Raw genomic sequence first — 14,834 nt, 5'->3', positions numbered from 1 at the left:
CGGCAATTTTTAGTGGCCAAAAACGGCAAAAATTCATTTTTTTAAATATTATGTTTAATGCTTGTACAGTCCCTTAAGTTTTCATTAAATTGTATGCGTGTGAGTATTTTATGTAGGAATATGTCCATGTCTAATTATATGTGTGTATATGTATTTGTGTGAGAGGGTTTTTGAATGCACAATTATACAAGATTTAATACACACCGTCTCAATATTATTTTGTGGTTTTAATAACCTTCAATGAACTCGGAACTCTCATGCATTTTTTCAAAGAGTTCCCAAGAGTTGCCAAAGAGTTGCCAAAGATTTTCCAAGAGTTCGCAGTTCATAACTGAAGCGGATTTCTAGAGAAAGAATGTAAATAAAGCGAAAGAGAAGACACGCTGAATGAATTTTTGCCATTTTTGGCCACTAAAAATTGCCGTAGAGCCTAAAGATGGGCATTCTGAGCTTCGACCCCATTGACACTTTTGATCAGGGGCTCAAAACGAACAATTTCCCAAATTTTTAGCAAATTTCACCGGAAGACCGTTTTCCATATAAAATGTGCGGGGTCCTTTCAATTTAGGAATTATTTTACTATTATTAAATAAATAAATTAAACTATCGTTCATTTAAAAAGTTATTTTTTTTACATATTAAGACAAAGTAAACTTGGTTTTTCAATATTTTGTTAGCTATTTAATTACGATTTAAATGTAAAATTAAAGTAAAAATTCATAAATTATTTTCAAATTGGACTTGGTTTGAAACTCAAATTACTTTTTGGTGTAAAGAAATTTGTAATTTACGATACCGCTTGTTCAAAAGCGACAAATTACAAAATTCTTTGCAGCAAAAAGTAATATGCATTGATTCATATTTAGACAAACTGTGTAATAAAATCTATAAAATTGTGTTGCTGGTTGCCTATCTACTTTAGAGCCCTACACTAATCACAGCAAATTGAATGCGAAGAATTCGAATTTAACCTCCGAACATCCATCGAACAAGTGATTTTCTAAAACCTTTAAAAAAATAAATTTTTAAAATTTAGAATATTTAGAATTGCTAGGTTCTATATTTCGGTGCGAAAAAATAGAAAAAATATAGGTTAATATTATTATTAACACTGAATTTGAGAATTAAACGTTTTATATTTTGACAGGAAATAAAATAAAAGAAAATAGTTTTATAGTATCTACGCCACCATAATTACAAGCTGACTGTAATACTGGTTGCCGTAACTTTAGGAATTTTGCAGTTCATTAGAAATGTAATTTTAACAATTCAAATAAATAACTTTTGATTATTTAATTACAATAAATTGAATACGACGAATTAGAATTTGACTTCATCCTATTCCAGAACAAGTGGATTTCGTGTCACAAGTAAAAAATCATATACAATGTGTCCAATTAAGTCGGCACAATTTTTTTATTATCTGTTATTCCTGATAAAAAGTTCTGCGTGTCCTAAAACCCAAAATGATATAATCAGATTTCAAATTTTTGGGCAAACCCCAGAAAAAATGTATCTTTTATACTTAATTTTTTTTTAATTTACAAAAATTATTGTTAAACGAAATATTAATTAAAATTTCAATTTCGGAATTATTTTACTATTATTAAATAAATAAATGAAGCTATCGTTCATTTAAAAGGTTATTTTTTTTACATGTTAAGGCAAAGTAAACTTGTTTTTTCAATATTTTGTTAGCAATTTAATTACGATTTAAATGTAAAATTAAAGTAAAAATTCACAAATTATTTTCAAATTGTTGTTTATTGTTAAAAGATTTAAAAAAGAATAAAAAGCATTTGAATTTATTGCAAAATTCTCAAAATTAAAAAATATTAAAAATAACGCGGTCGATAAAATTACAATTTCAGCTACCTGAAATTTTAATATATAAAGTTTTTTTTATTATATTTATTACTAATTTTATAAACATAATCAAAATTAATTCAAAAAATATTAATCACAACCATTTTCAATAATAGATATAAATAATGCAATATAATACAATTTAAAATTTAAAATTTTTTCTATTTTTATGAGAAATAATAATTTGAAAATAATTTATGGATTTTTACTTTAATTTTACATTTAAATCGTAATTAAATAGCTAACAAAATATTGAAAAAACAAGTTTACTTTGCCTTAATATGTAAAAGAAATAACTTTTTAAATGAACGATAGCTTCATTTATTTATTTAATAATAGTAAAATAATTCCGAAATTGAAATTTTAATTAATATTTCGTTTAACAATAATTTTTGTGACATTTTTGTAAATTAAAAAAAATTAATTATAAAAGATGCATTTTTTCTGGGGTTCAGGGCTATTCTACGAATTCGTAAATATGCCCATTGTTATTTTTTCGTCGAGCTACCCCAGTTTAAAAAAAAAAAAAGTTTCTACGATGAATAGAAGCCGAGATATTGCAAAATTTACAGCGCGCACTTCCCCCACCACCACGCCGCCGGCCGCCGGACAGTTTACTTAGCGAGTACCTTCTCTTTAAAGGGCTCGTGAGTCGTTAATTTTCCACATTTTTCAATGCAATTCACGGGAAATCGTAGTTTACGTCGTAAACTTTATTTTGCGAAAAATTCAAGTCTTAATATTTATAAACAATTGCGCTACGATTTTTTAAAAAAAGATTCTTATCTTGGCTCCTGTTGGTCGTAGAGGGCACTTTTTTTATTTTAAAACTGTATTTTTTTTCCAGCTATCCATTGCACCTATTTTCGGTGAGATAGCATAAATAGCAACAATGTTATTCAAATTGTTTATAAGCGAAAAACGCACGGTTTTTTAATGCACAATTTGAGAATGTTAATGTCAAAAAACGGTGATATTTTTTAATAGGTCGCATAATTACGTCTTTAAGATTACAATGACGCTTTCAGAATCGTGTTTGGTTGAAAATTAACGCCTGTACAGGCTGGTCCATTTTCGATAGGAATTCAGGGTAATTCAGAAACTATTAAAGATATGATAAATCTTACACCACGTTCTCGAGCTCGATTTTCATGGCAAACTCGACTGTCAAATCAGAAATTTGCTATCTTCATTTGTTTCTGAGTTACTGGGCGTTTCTCGTTATTGCGACACTTTTTAACATGTCTGTATCTCAGCTGTTAAATAAGTTAGAGTTAAAGTGAAAACTGCTCAAGATTAATTCTTTGGTTTAGAATTGAATATAATTTTACTCCCTACAAGCTGTCTGTGAGTCACTTTTCGCTAAAATTGATGGTTTTCCCTGCAAAGTGAAAAAACTGTTTTCCTCACTTATTTGTTTAAATAGAAAAGTTAGCAAATACAAGTTTTTGCCTCACGAGACGAGAGGTGTCTTGTGTTATGTTCCTTTAGACAATTTTACAATAATCTCACGGATCGGACTTTTTTCGAGTTTCTCTTTTATTTTCGCTAATTTTCCTGGTGTACTAAGAGATCGTCATATTTTTACTAAAAAAAAAAAAACGTTTCCGAAAATTGGCGGCGCAAAGCAAAAAGATGTAACGTTCGACAGAAAAAGGGTATTTTCCATATTTCAGGTACTGTGTGCCAAGTGCTGCCACCTGCGGTTCAGGCTGGAATACCTGGATGCTGAGGCGAGGGTGTGCAACAAATGCCACGACATCCTCAACAAGGACACGAACAGCACCTCCAGCTCGGACATGTCCCCGGACGTCGGCAATTCCCCCTCGCACCGGCCCAACCCCAACAACCCGTTGGAGTACTGCTCGACGGTGTCGCCCCTGCAACAGGAGGCGGGGGCGAACCCGAACCCGCCCGCCGTCATGGTGCCTGTTGGGGTGTTGAAGAGGAAAGGTTGGTCCTTACGGTCGCGCAACGTTCCACGTTAAAAGCGCCGTTTCGATTTCAGGTTCCAACAAGGGCAAGTCCAACAAGAGCGTGATGTTCTGCGACGGGATCAGGCCCGGCAGCGACCTAACCAACCTGGATAACGACTTCAACTACAACAACATGAAAACAAGGAAACCCGAGAAGACGGGCGCGTCGCCCGGCAAAGCGAAAAGGAATCTGCCGGTAGTGGACCCGGAAACCGGCACGTTCATCCCCAGCAACGAGAACTGTCTGCCGCCGACAGTTATCGTCTCGAAAACAGGTACTTTCGGCGGCGTATATATCGTTTCGGATGTTTCAAGCTTGACCTTTCAGATATATCGTATAGCGATTGCCCGAACGGCCCCTCCACGGTGGAGATCCTGAAGAACGAACAGCTCACGTTCGCGCTACAGGTCAACCTGTACGTCCACTTGAAGATCGTCAACATGAGCTGTTGCATCAACAAGACCGCGTGGTGCTTCTCCACGGAGGGTATGATAAACGTCGGGCAGGACGAAATAGTGATCCTGCTCGAGTATATCGACGAGGAGTCGTTCGTGCCCAAGGACGTGTTTTACCACATCAACAATGTACACAACGATGCCGTTAAAGGTGAGAAATGTTGCTAAAATTACTTGTTTTGTTTTTAGTCGAGATACTATAGCGGTTTTTTATTTAAATCTGTAATTTTACGGTAAAAAATTATTACTTGACAACCCAATCGATGGATTTGCCATTTTTATTGTCTGGAGCTTTTTTTGTAAATTTACAGGAATCTAATTTTACAATAAGAAAGAATTTTCGTCTTAAATTGATAAATCTAAGGACACTTCATTCATTTGATGTACTTTTTTTGTAAATTCGCATGTTAATCTGTAATTCTACAATAAGTAGAAGGTTCAACCAGTGGATATTACATTTTGATTGTGACTACATTTAAATCTGTAATTTTACGGAAAAAAAATTATTACTGTACAATCTAATCGAAAGATTTTCCATTTTTATTGTTTGGGCCTCTTGTCTTGTAAATTTACACGAATCTAATTTTACAATAAGAAAGGATTTTCGTCGGAAATCGGTAAATTTACAGTGCATATAACATTTTCTAAAAACACTATTCATTTCATGTATTTTTTTGTAAATTCGCATGTAAATTTGTAATTTTACAATAAATAGAAGGTTCGACCAGCGGATATTACATTTTGATTGTGACTACATTTAAATCTGTAATTTTATGGTAAAAAATTATTACTTGTCAACCCAATCGATGGATTTGCCATTTTTATTGTCTGGAGCTTTTTTTTGTAAATTTACAGGAATCTAATTTTACAATAAGAAAGAATTTTCGTCTTAAATTGATAAATTTACAGTGCATATAACGTTATCTAAGAACACCTCATTTATGTCGTGTATTTTGTAAATTCGCATGTAAATTTGTAATTCTACAATTAATAGATGGTTAAACCAGTGGATATTACATTTTGATTACGACTACATTTAAATCTGTAATTTTACAGAAAAAAATTATTACTTGACAACCTAATCGATAGATTTTCCATTTTTATTGTCTGGAGCTCTCTTTGTAAATTTACACGAATTTAATTTTACAAGAAAGAATTTTCGTCATTGATTATATGTAAATCGGTAAATTTACAGTGCATATGACGTTTTCTAAAAACACTTCATTCATTTCATGTATTTTTTTTGTAAATTCGCATGTAAATTTGTAATTCTACAATATATAGAAGGTTCGACCAGTAGATATTGCATTTTGATTACGACGACATTTAAATCTGTAATTTTACGGTAAAAAATTATTATTTAACAATCTAATCGAAAGATTTGCCATTTTTATTGTCTTGGGCTCTTGTCTTATAAATTTACACAAATCTAATTTTACAATAAGAATATTCGTCGTAAATCTGTAAATTTACAGTGCATATAACGTTATCTAAAACACTTAATTCATTGTATTTTTTTGTAAATTCGCATGTAAATCAGTAATTCTATAATAAATAGATAGTTAAACAGTGAATATTACATTATGATTTTGATTACATTTAAATCCGTAAATTAAAAAAAATTTTCTATTAAACACTGTTTAATAATTTGTCAAAAACTGGCAAGTTGTAAGTAAATTTACAGCTACGTTTTGTTTGTCTTGTTAAATTTACATTTAAGTATGTAAATTTACAGTGGGAAAAGGTCAGATGATATTTTAGGTTAATCACAAATATTATATTTTGTTGTTTTTTTTAAGTAATTTTATAACTAGAAGATCCCACTTTATTGGTTTAACCAGAGACTACTGCATTTTTGTTGTAAATTCACATTTGAAACTAAATTTACAATGCATATTAAATAATTTAGCGAAATATTGTTGAAAATTTACTATTTGTAAGTAAATTTACAGTTACATTTTATTTGTTTAATTATAATTTGTTTCTAAATGTATGTAATTTTGCATAAAGTGAATGTTACAAAATGGGTTAATCACAAATATTACTTTTTTGTTGATATTTTTATAAAATTACATGTAAATCTGTAAATTTACAATTAGACAAGATCCCTTCAGAGGTTAACCAGTAGGTACAACATTTTTGTGCAAACACTCTATTTAATTGAAACTTATTATTTGCATGTAAATTTACAGTTGCATTTTGTCTGTTTTCTTGGGTTTGAAATATTACATTATTTAACCAGTTGCTACTACATTTTTTTTTGTAAATTTACATTTACAATGTAAATTTTCTGTGCATAAAAGATTATCTAGCATTCTTTTTTTGTTGAAAACTATCTATTTGTAGGTAAATTTACAGTTATATTTTGTTTTGTAATAAATTCACATGTAAATATGCAATTTTACAATAGAAAAATGTCCTTTAACAGTTCAGTTGCAGATAGACATTTGCATTGCCTGTTTTTTTTAATATGCATGTAAATTATTAATTTTAATAATTAGGAGATATCCCTAATTGGTTTAAGAAGCCAGTATTGTATTTTTGTTGTAAATTTACAAATAAATTGTAAATTTTCAGTGCATACAAAACTATCTAGCAAATGCAATTTATTTCTTGAAAATACTACTTCTATGTTGTAAATTTACAATTATATTTTATTTTGTTGTAAATTTACAAACAAATATGTAATTTTACAATAGGAAATCAACGGTTTGTTGTTAATTTACATTAATATATGTAAATTTACATATAAACATAATTATTTAATAGACACGCTTTATTTCTACGTTGACAATTTATTTGTTGTAGGTAAATTTACAGTTACTTTTGTACATTCCCAAATCGGTTACGATTTCAGGTACTTCGGTGAAAGAGTTGGGACTGTCGTTGCACAACACGTCCAACTTCCTCGATTCGAAGAACCACGCCGGTTTCGTCTACATCAAGCCAACGTTTCAGTGCCTGGAGAACATCATCAGGCCCAAGGAGCCGTACCTCATCGGCATCCTCATCCACCGGTGGGAGACCCCGTGGGCAAAGTTGTTCCCGTTGAGGCTTGTACTGAGGCTGGGGGCGGAGTATAGGTAGCGTTTTTTTCACCGTTACAAGCCGCCTTTCGATTTTCGGTAACGAACGCTGCTCGTTTCAGGTACTACCCGAGTCCCATCATATCTACCAGGCACAGGGAAAGTGTCTTCGTGGAGATAGGGCACACGATTATTAATTTGCTGGCGGATTTTAGGAATTTCTCTTACACGCTGCCGCAGATCAGGGGGCTCACCATCCACATGGAGGATAAGAATACCACTATTACTATACCGGCGAATCGATATGACCAGGTAATGCTCGTAATTGCACCCTTAATTTGTAAATTTACATATAAGTACTGTAAATTTCCGATTTGTTTTGTCAATTTTTTTTAAACTCAGAAAACTACTCTTTCAGAAGGTATGGAACATTCACATTCTGTCTTTGTGTTTTGGCTTTAAATTCAGTTGAAATTTCCATCTATTTATAAAAACTTGCAGTATAACCGAAAATGTTAAACTAAATTTGTAAATTTACGCGAAATATATGTAAAATTACTGTATGTATCTGTCATGACTGTAAATTTACATTTAGGTATGTAATTTTCCAGGTTCCTGTGGAAACTTCAAGTTTTTACTTGAATCTTAGTAATTTACATCTTACAAATGGAAATTTACAGTTCATTTGGCAATTCTAACAGTATTTGTCAGTTTTTACAATCACTATACTTATATGATATAAATGTATTCTGACCAATGAAAGTTTACTATCACTTGGCGATTTTCATCATATTTGTAAGATTTTAGCCACTAAATTTATTACAAATATAAATTTACGGTTTCACTTCGAAATTTTAAACGTATTTGTAAGATTTTATGTATAAATTCACATTTAAATCTTATAAATGTACATCTGATTTATGTAAATTTACAGTTTCATTTATATTTGTAAAATTTTACTGTCAAAATTGTAAATTTATACTTGGATTTGTAAATTTACATCCGACAAATGTAAATTTATGGCTATTCTAACTATATGTAAAGTTTTATAGCTGTAACGTTAAGTTTATATACCAATCTTTTAAATTTACATTTGAGCAATGTAAATTTACACTTTTATTCGGTGATTCCAACCGAATTCGTAAGATTTGTCACAATTTTAAATTTACATTTGACTTATATAAATTTATGGTTTCATTTGTTGCTTCTAACCGTGTTTGTAAGATTTTACAGTTGCAAGTATAACTTTACACTAAAATATTAAATTTACGTCTGACCAATGTAAATTCACAGTTTCATTTGGTAACTAAGCAGGTTTGTAAGATTTTACAGTCACAACTGTAGATACTCACTTAAATCTTATAAATTCACATCTAACTTCTGTAAATTTACAGATTAATTTAGTAATTCTAACCGTATCGTCAACTGTATGTTTACATTTGTTTTGCAGATGTAAACTTATGTCTTCATTAGGGAATTCTTAATAATTTATGTAAATTTACAATTTCATTTGGTGATTCTAACATAAGTAAAATTTTATAGTTATAACTGTAACTTTACACTGTAATCTTATAAATTTACATTAGACCAATGTAAATTTACAATTTCATTTGACAATTCTAACCATATAGGATTTGTAACTATAAATTGTCCCCCAAAATCTTACAAATTTACAATTAACTAAGATTTACAGTTTCATTTGGCCATTTTCACTGTGTCTCTGTCATTTTACAGTCACAACTATAAATTTTTTACCTTTAAATCTTGTAAATTTACGTCCGATTAATGTAAATTCACCTTTCAACGACCCTCGTCCTTTTCAAGGTTATGAAATCGATGAGCAATTCCAGCGACCACATCCTGGCGTTCGCTGGCAACTTCAGCCAGCAGGCCGACTCGCACCTGGTGTGCATCCAGGACACCCAGGGCAACGAGAACTGCTACTCCACCCACGCCATCAACATCCACAACCAACCGAGAAAGAGTAAGTTGATGCGCCTAGCCTAAATCTCGAGGATTTACATGTGAAATCATTGCCCGCAGTTACCGGGGCGAGCTTCATCGTGTTCAACGGAGCTTTGAAATCGACCAGCGGCCTGACGGCCAAGTCCAACATCGTGGAGGACGGACTGATGATCCAGGTGCTGCCCGAGCACATGCAGCTCATCAGGGATAACCTGAGGGCGATGAAAGACCACACGATATCGTGCGGATGCGTCAACGCTGTGTCGGACGAGACGGTTAACATCATGTGGGGCGAGAACGACGTCAATTTTAACATAGGGTGAGTGCTGTTTCGGCAAATTCGATCAACGGTAATTTTTTTCAGTTAAAAGTCGCATTTGTAAATTTACGTATAAATTTACATCCAACCAATGAAAAATTATAGCTTCTTTCACTGTTTTTAACTGTAAATGTATGATTTTACAGTCATCACCATATTTTTGTAAATGCCATTTATGCTTATAAATGTATGAGGTGAATGTAAATTTACTTATTTATTAGGTGATTCTAAAAATATTAGTAATATTTTACAATGGATTAAAAATTTGGATTTATAGTATTTACATTTTACAAATCTTACAAATTTACAATTTTATTGGTGATTATGTCTGCATATATCAAGTTCTACTCTCACAATTGTAAATTTACACTCAAATCTTGTAAATTTGCAACAGACTAATGTAGATTTATAGTTTCTTTCGCGATTTTGATAGTAAATTGTAATATTTTATACACAACTTTTTTTATGTATAAATCCAAAGTAAATTCTAACTGTATTTGAAACATTTTGCAATCAGTTATTTTATGTTTACAAATTTACACTTGACTGACGTAAATTTACAATTTTATTCGAAGATTCTAGTCATATTTGTAAAATTTTACAGCGGCAACTGTAGATTTACGGTTTGCAATTGTAAGATTTTACAGTTGTAACTAAATATTTTGATATACATATATTTTTTCTTAAATTTTATAAATTTACATTTAACCAATGTCACAACAGCAAATTTATACTTACATTTTATAAATTTCCATGAGACCAATGTAAATTTACAATTTTATTGGCGATTCTATCTGCATTTGTCAAATTTTGTAGTCACGACTGTAAAATTACATATATCTTACAAATTTAGATCTGACTGATGTAAATTTGCAGTTTCAGTTGACGAATCTAAACGTATTTGTAAGATTTTACAATGAAATATAAATTGCATCTAACAAATTTATAGTTTTTCTTGGTGATTCGTATTTGTAAGATTTTACAATCAACTGTAAATTTGTACTTATGTCTTACAATCTACATACAATCAATATCAATTTTCAATTTTATTAGCAATTCTATCTGAATTTGACAAATTTTATAGTTACGACTGTAAAATTACATATATCTTACAAATTTAGATCTGACTGTTGTAAATTTACAGTTTCAGTTGACGAATCTAAACGTATTTGTAAGATTTTATAATGAAATATAAATTGCATCTAACAAATTTATAGTTTTTTTGTGATTCGATTTGTAAGATTTTACAATCAACTGTAAATGTGTACTTATGTCTTACAATTTACATATAATCAATATCAATTTACAATTTTATTAGCGATTCTATCTGTATTTGTCAAATTTTGTAGTCACAACTGTAAAATTACAAATATCTTACAAATTTAGATCTGACTGATGTAAATTTACAGTATCAGTTGACGAATCTAGACGTGTTTGTAAGATTTTACAATCAACTATAAATTTTATCTAATAAATTTACGTATGAGCAATGTAGATTTACAATTTCTGTTACTATTTTAATTGTAAGATTTTACAATAATAACTGTATTATTTTTTTACATATATGTAAGTATATTTCATATTTGGTGATTTTAACTGTATTTGTAAAGTCTTGTGGCAAATTTGCAACTAAATTTTATAAATTTACATTCGACTAATGTAAAGTTACACAATAAATGTAAATTCTGAAGTAAAGTGTAAGAAGTCGCACGAAAGGCGGTACACAAAGTTCTCGTATAGAAAACTATGTAGACGGTAACTTTTTTATGCCCGTAGGGTCGTGTCGGCCATCGACAACACCCCTCTGAGCGGAATACCCTCGATAAGAGTCCACAACGCCAAGAACCACATCTGCGCCAACGGCAGCAGGATCATCAGGTGGACCGAGGTGTTCATCATACAGGTAGTCGAACAGACGACGTCGAATTTGGAAAAAAAAAACGCTTAACTTGCCATCGGTGTCTTTTTTTCAGAACGGCGACGACAGTCCCAAGAACCAGGACTCCGTCGACATATCCAGGGTGTCGGAGAACATAGCCAAGGCGACGTGCGACGCATTGGTCAAGTACCTCGACCTGCTCGTCGCCAACAGCTGTCAGAAGGTCGGGATCAGGACGACCTTGCACGTGGATAATGTGAGTATGGCAACTGTGAACTTTCAAGGAAAATGTGTACCGATTAATCTTGCTCCTAGTGGCTATAACACCACTTTGAACTAAGGTCTATGTGATATTCAGCCGCAATAGCTCAGCTACGCTATTTATGCATTTTGGAAATTGATTTTTGATCCTGGATTCGGAAAGATCATAGAAATTTTACGTTTAGATAGGTTCTTTTTGGGAATGACCTTTGAAGGTTATTTCAAGGACAAAATATTTAAATTTCGCACCTGAATATCTCGTCAGGGAAGTCACCAATCCGAAAATAAAGGGAACATCAGGTAGTTATCGTGATTTTGACCTTGATATTGATCTTCAAGGTCATTTGAAGGTCAAATTTATTTTTTTTAATAGGAACCTCTATTTGTAACCCCGGATTCGGAAAGAGCGTAGAAATTTTACGTTTAGATAAGCTCTTTATAAGAATGACCTTTAAAGGTTATTTCAAGGGCAAACTATTTAAATTTCACACCTGAATATCTCGTCAGGGAAGCCACCAATCCGAAAATAAAGGGAACATCAATTGGTGACCTTATTTAAAGGTCAAATTATATTTTTTTAAATAGGAACCTCTATTTTTAACCCTGATTCGGAAAGAGTGTCGAAATTTTACCTTTAGATAGGCTCTTTTTGGGAATGACCTTTAAAGGTTATTTCAAGGACAAAATATTTAAATTTCGCACCTGAATATCTTGTCAGGGAAGCCACCAATCCGAAAATAACCCCTACGGAAGTTGTTGGGTTCGAAGGGGGGCATCAGATGGTGACCTTCAACTTGACCTTCAAGGTCATTTGAAGGTCAAAGCTAATTTTTTAGTTAGGAGACTCCATTTTTGACCACATATTCGGAAATCCAGGCGCGTAATTTAAAATGGCACACCCTGTATATATTTCCTTTGAAAGTTTGCAAAATAATTTAACTATTTCAGTATTTTTTGTTTTTTTGTGCATTTTTATACCGAGACGTCTTTCCGTCGCAGGTTTCGTATCTAGCGGGGAGCAACGGCGCGAAGCTGCCCCCGATCTACATGAAGAGCCTGGACAACGAGCTCATCCCCGTGTTGCACAGGATAACCACGAATAACCTGGGCGAACACTCCATCGTTCTCGAGCTCGTCTTCCGGATTTTGAATTTGTAGGGGCGGGGGGTAGTTTTTTCTTTCCTATCGGTCTCCGACCACGTCTGCTACCAACTAACGTTTCGATAGGTGATTTATTTAAAAGTCTAGGTATACAGGGTGGTCGTAAATTGTCTGCCGGCACTTTTATAAGGTACGTCGAAAAACGAGGTTATCGTATCGGGAGACGATTTTTTGCCACCCCGCGTTGTAGCATCACTTAGTGCGGTTAAGAGTAAACCTGCTGATTATGTTTTATTGAAATTCTTCTAGTTCTTTCGCTGTGTTAATTTAAAAAGTGTTTAATATTATTTGTAGCGATCTTATGTTTCAAAGCAAGGGTCTAGGACCTTTTTAATTTGTTTTGTTCCTTCGGTCGTTTTTTATTTTTTTATCGGCAAACTAAAAAACTGTATATTTCTTGTTGATTGTTGAAAATATTGTACATTGTAATTATGGATATTTAAATATATGTTTTAACCTTCGTCGTCTTGATTTTTTTTTCTTTAATCCTGTTCATGGATTCGATTCCCGTCTGCGGAGCTTAGCGGAGGGGTAAGTTAAATGAAAGGTGTTAATGGTCATGTCTTCATTGATCATATTCTTATTATCCTGCTACAATTACTTTCTCATTAATTAAATTTTGACATACAGTATATTCGCCATTTCGCCAAATTTCTTTTACTAGAAGTGATACGTTTGAACTACTTCATCTTTTGGACATCCCTCTACAAAGTTACTTTGTTATTATTGGTCGCCTTAGATTTTGAAGTACAGAATAGAAATTTGTAATTAATATTTAACGGATTCCTTAAAACTTTAATGGCAATAATGGAGAAGCAGAGTGATAGAAATTTATTACGTTAAGTTAGAAGAATATTTCTACCACCCAATTACAAATTTTAATGATTCCATTTCGCCAAAATTCTTTTACTAGAAGTGAGACGTTTGAACTACTTCATTTTTTCGACATCCCTCTACAAAGTTACTTTGTTATTATTGATCGCTTTAAATTTTGATGTACAGAATAGAAATTTGTAATTAATATTTAACGGATTCCTTAAAACTTTTGATTTTAACATGCGTTTGATATTTAATGGCAATAATACAGAAGCAGAAAGTGATAGAAATTTATTACGTTTAGTCTCCTTTTACTAGGAGACATTTGAACTACTTCATCTTTTGAACATCTCTCTTTACAGTTACTTTGTTATTAATGGTTGCCTTAAATTTTTAAGTATAAAATAGAAATTTGTAAGTAATATTTAACGGATTCCTTAATACTTTTGATTTTAACATGCGTTTGATATTTAATGGCAATAATGGAGAAGCAGAAAGTGATAGAAATTTATTACGTTAAGTTAGAAGAATATTTCTACCACCCAATATACAAATTTTAATGATTCTATTTCGCCAAAATTCTTTTACTAGAAGTGAGACGTTTGAACTACTTCATCTTTTGGTCATGCCTCTATAAAGTTACTTTGTTATTATTGGTCGCCTTAAATTTTGAAGTACAGAATAGAAATTTGTAATTAATATTTAACGGATTCCTTAAAACTTTTGATTTTAAGATGCGTTTGAAATTTAATGGCAAAATACAGAAGCAGAAAGTGATAGAAATGTATTACGCTAAGTTAAAAGAATACTTGTACCACCTAATATATAAATTTGGATGATTCCATTTCACCAAAATTCTTTTACTAGAAGTGAGACGTTTGAACTACTTCATCCTTTGGACATCCCTCTACAAAGTTACTTTGTTATTATTAGTCGCCTTAAATTTTGAAGTACAGAATAGAAATTTGTAATTAATATTTAACGGATTCCTTAAAACACTTTTGATTTTAAGATGCGTTTGAAATTTAATGGCAAAATACAGAAGCAGAAAGTTATAGAAATTTATTACGTTAAGTGAAAAGAATACTTGTAACACCGAATATACAAAT

General features: G+C 31.8%; 1 protein-coding gene across 1 annotated transcript in view; it reads left to right on the top strand.

Moving 5' to 3' along the window:
* Positions 1-13,370, top strand: part of LOC108909949 (zinc finger FYVE domain-containing protein 9) — a 19,089-nt gene extending 5,719 nt beyond the window's left edge. The window contains exons 5-14 of the mRNA XM_023455823.1: positions 3,543-3,819; positions 3,875-4,117; positions 4,171-4,449; positions 7,156-7,381; positions 7,447-7,636; positions 9,149-9,308; positions 9,368-9,608; positions 11,385-11,511; positions 11,582-11,743; positions 12,748-13,370. Coding sequence (XP_023311591.1) covers positions 3,543-3,819; positions 3,875-4,117; positions 4,171-4,449; positions 7,156-7,381; positions 7,447-7,636; positions 9,149-9,308; positions 9,368-9,608; positions 11,385-11,511; positions 11,582-11,743; positions 12,748-12,906 — 2,064 coding nt within the window. The 3' untranslated portion in view covers positions 12,907-13,370. The remainder of the gene's footprint in view (positions 1-3,542; positions 3,820-3,874; positions 4,118-4,170; positions 4,450-7,155; positions 7,382-7,446; positions 7,637-9,148; positions 9,309-9,367; positions 9,609-11,384; positions 11,512-11,581; positions 11,744-12,747) is intronic.
* The last annotated feature ends 1,464 nt before the right edge of the window (positions 13,371-14,834 follow it).

This window comes from Anoplophora glabripennis, unplaced genomic scaffold (assembly GCF_000390285.2).
Source record: "Anoplophora glabripennis isolate ALB-LARVAE unplaced genomic scaffold, Agla_2.0 scaffold654, whole genome shotgun sequence".
Classification (NCBI taxonomy): Eukaryota; Metazoa; Arthropoda; class Insecta; order Coleoptera; family Cerambycidae; genus Anoplophora; species Anoplophora glabripennis.
The sequence above is the reverse complement of the archived record's forward strand: the minus strand, read 5'-3'. Positions and strand labels throughout refer to the sequence as shown.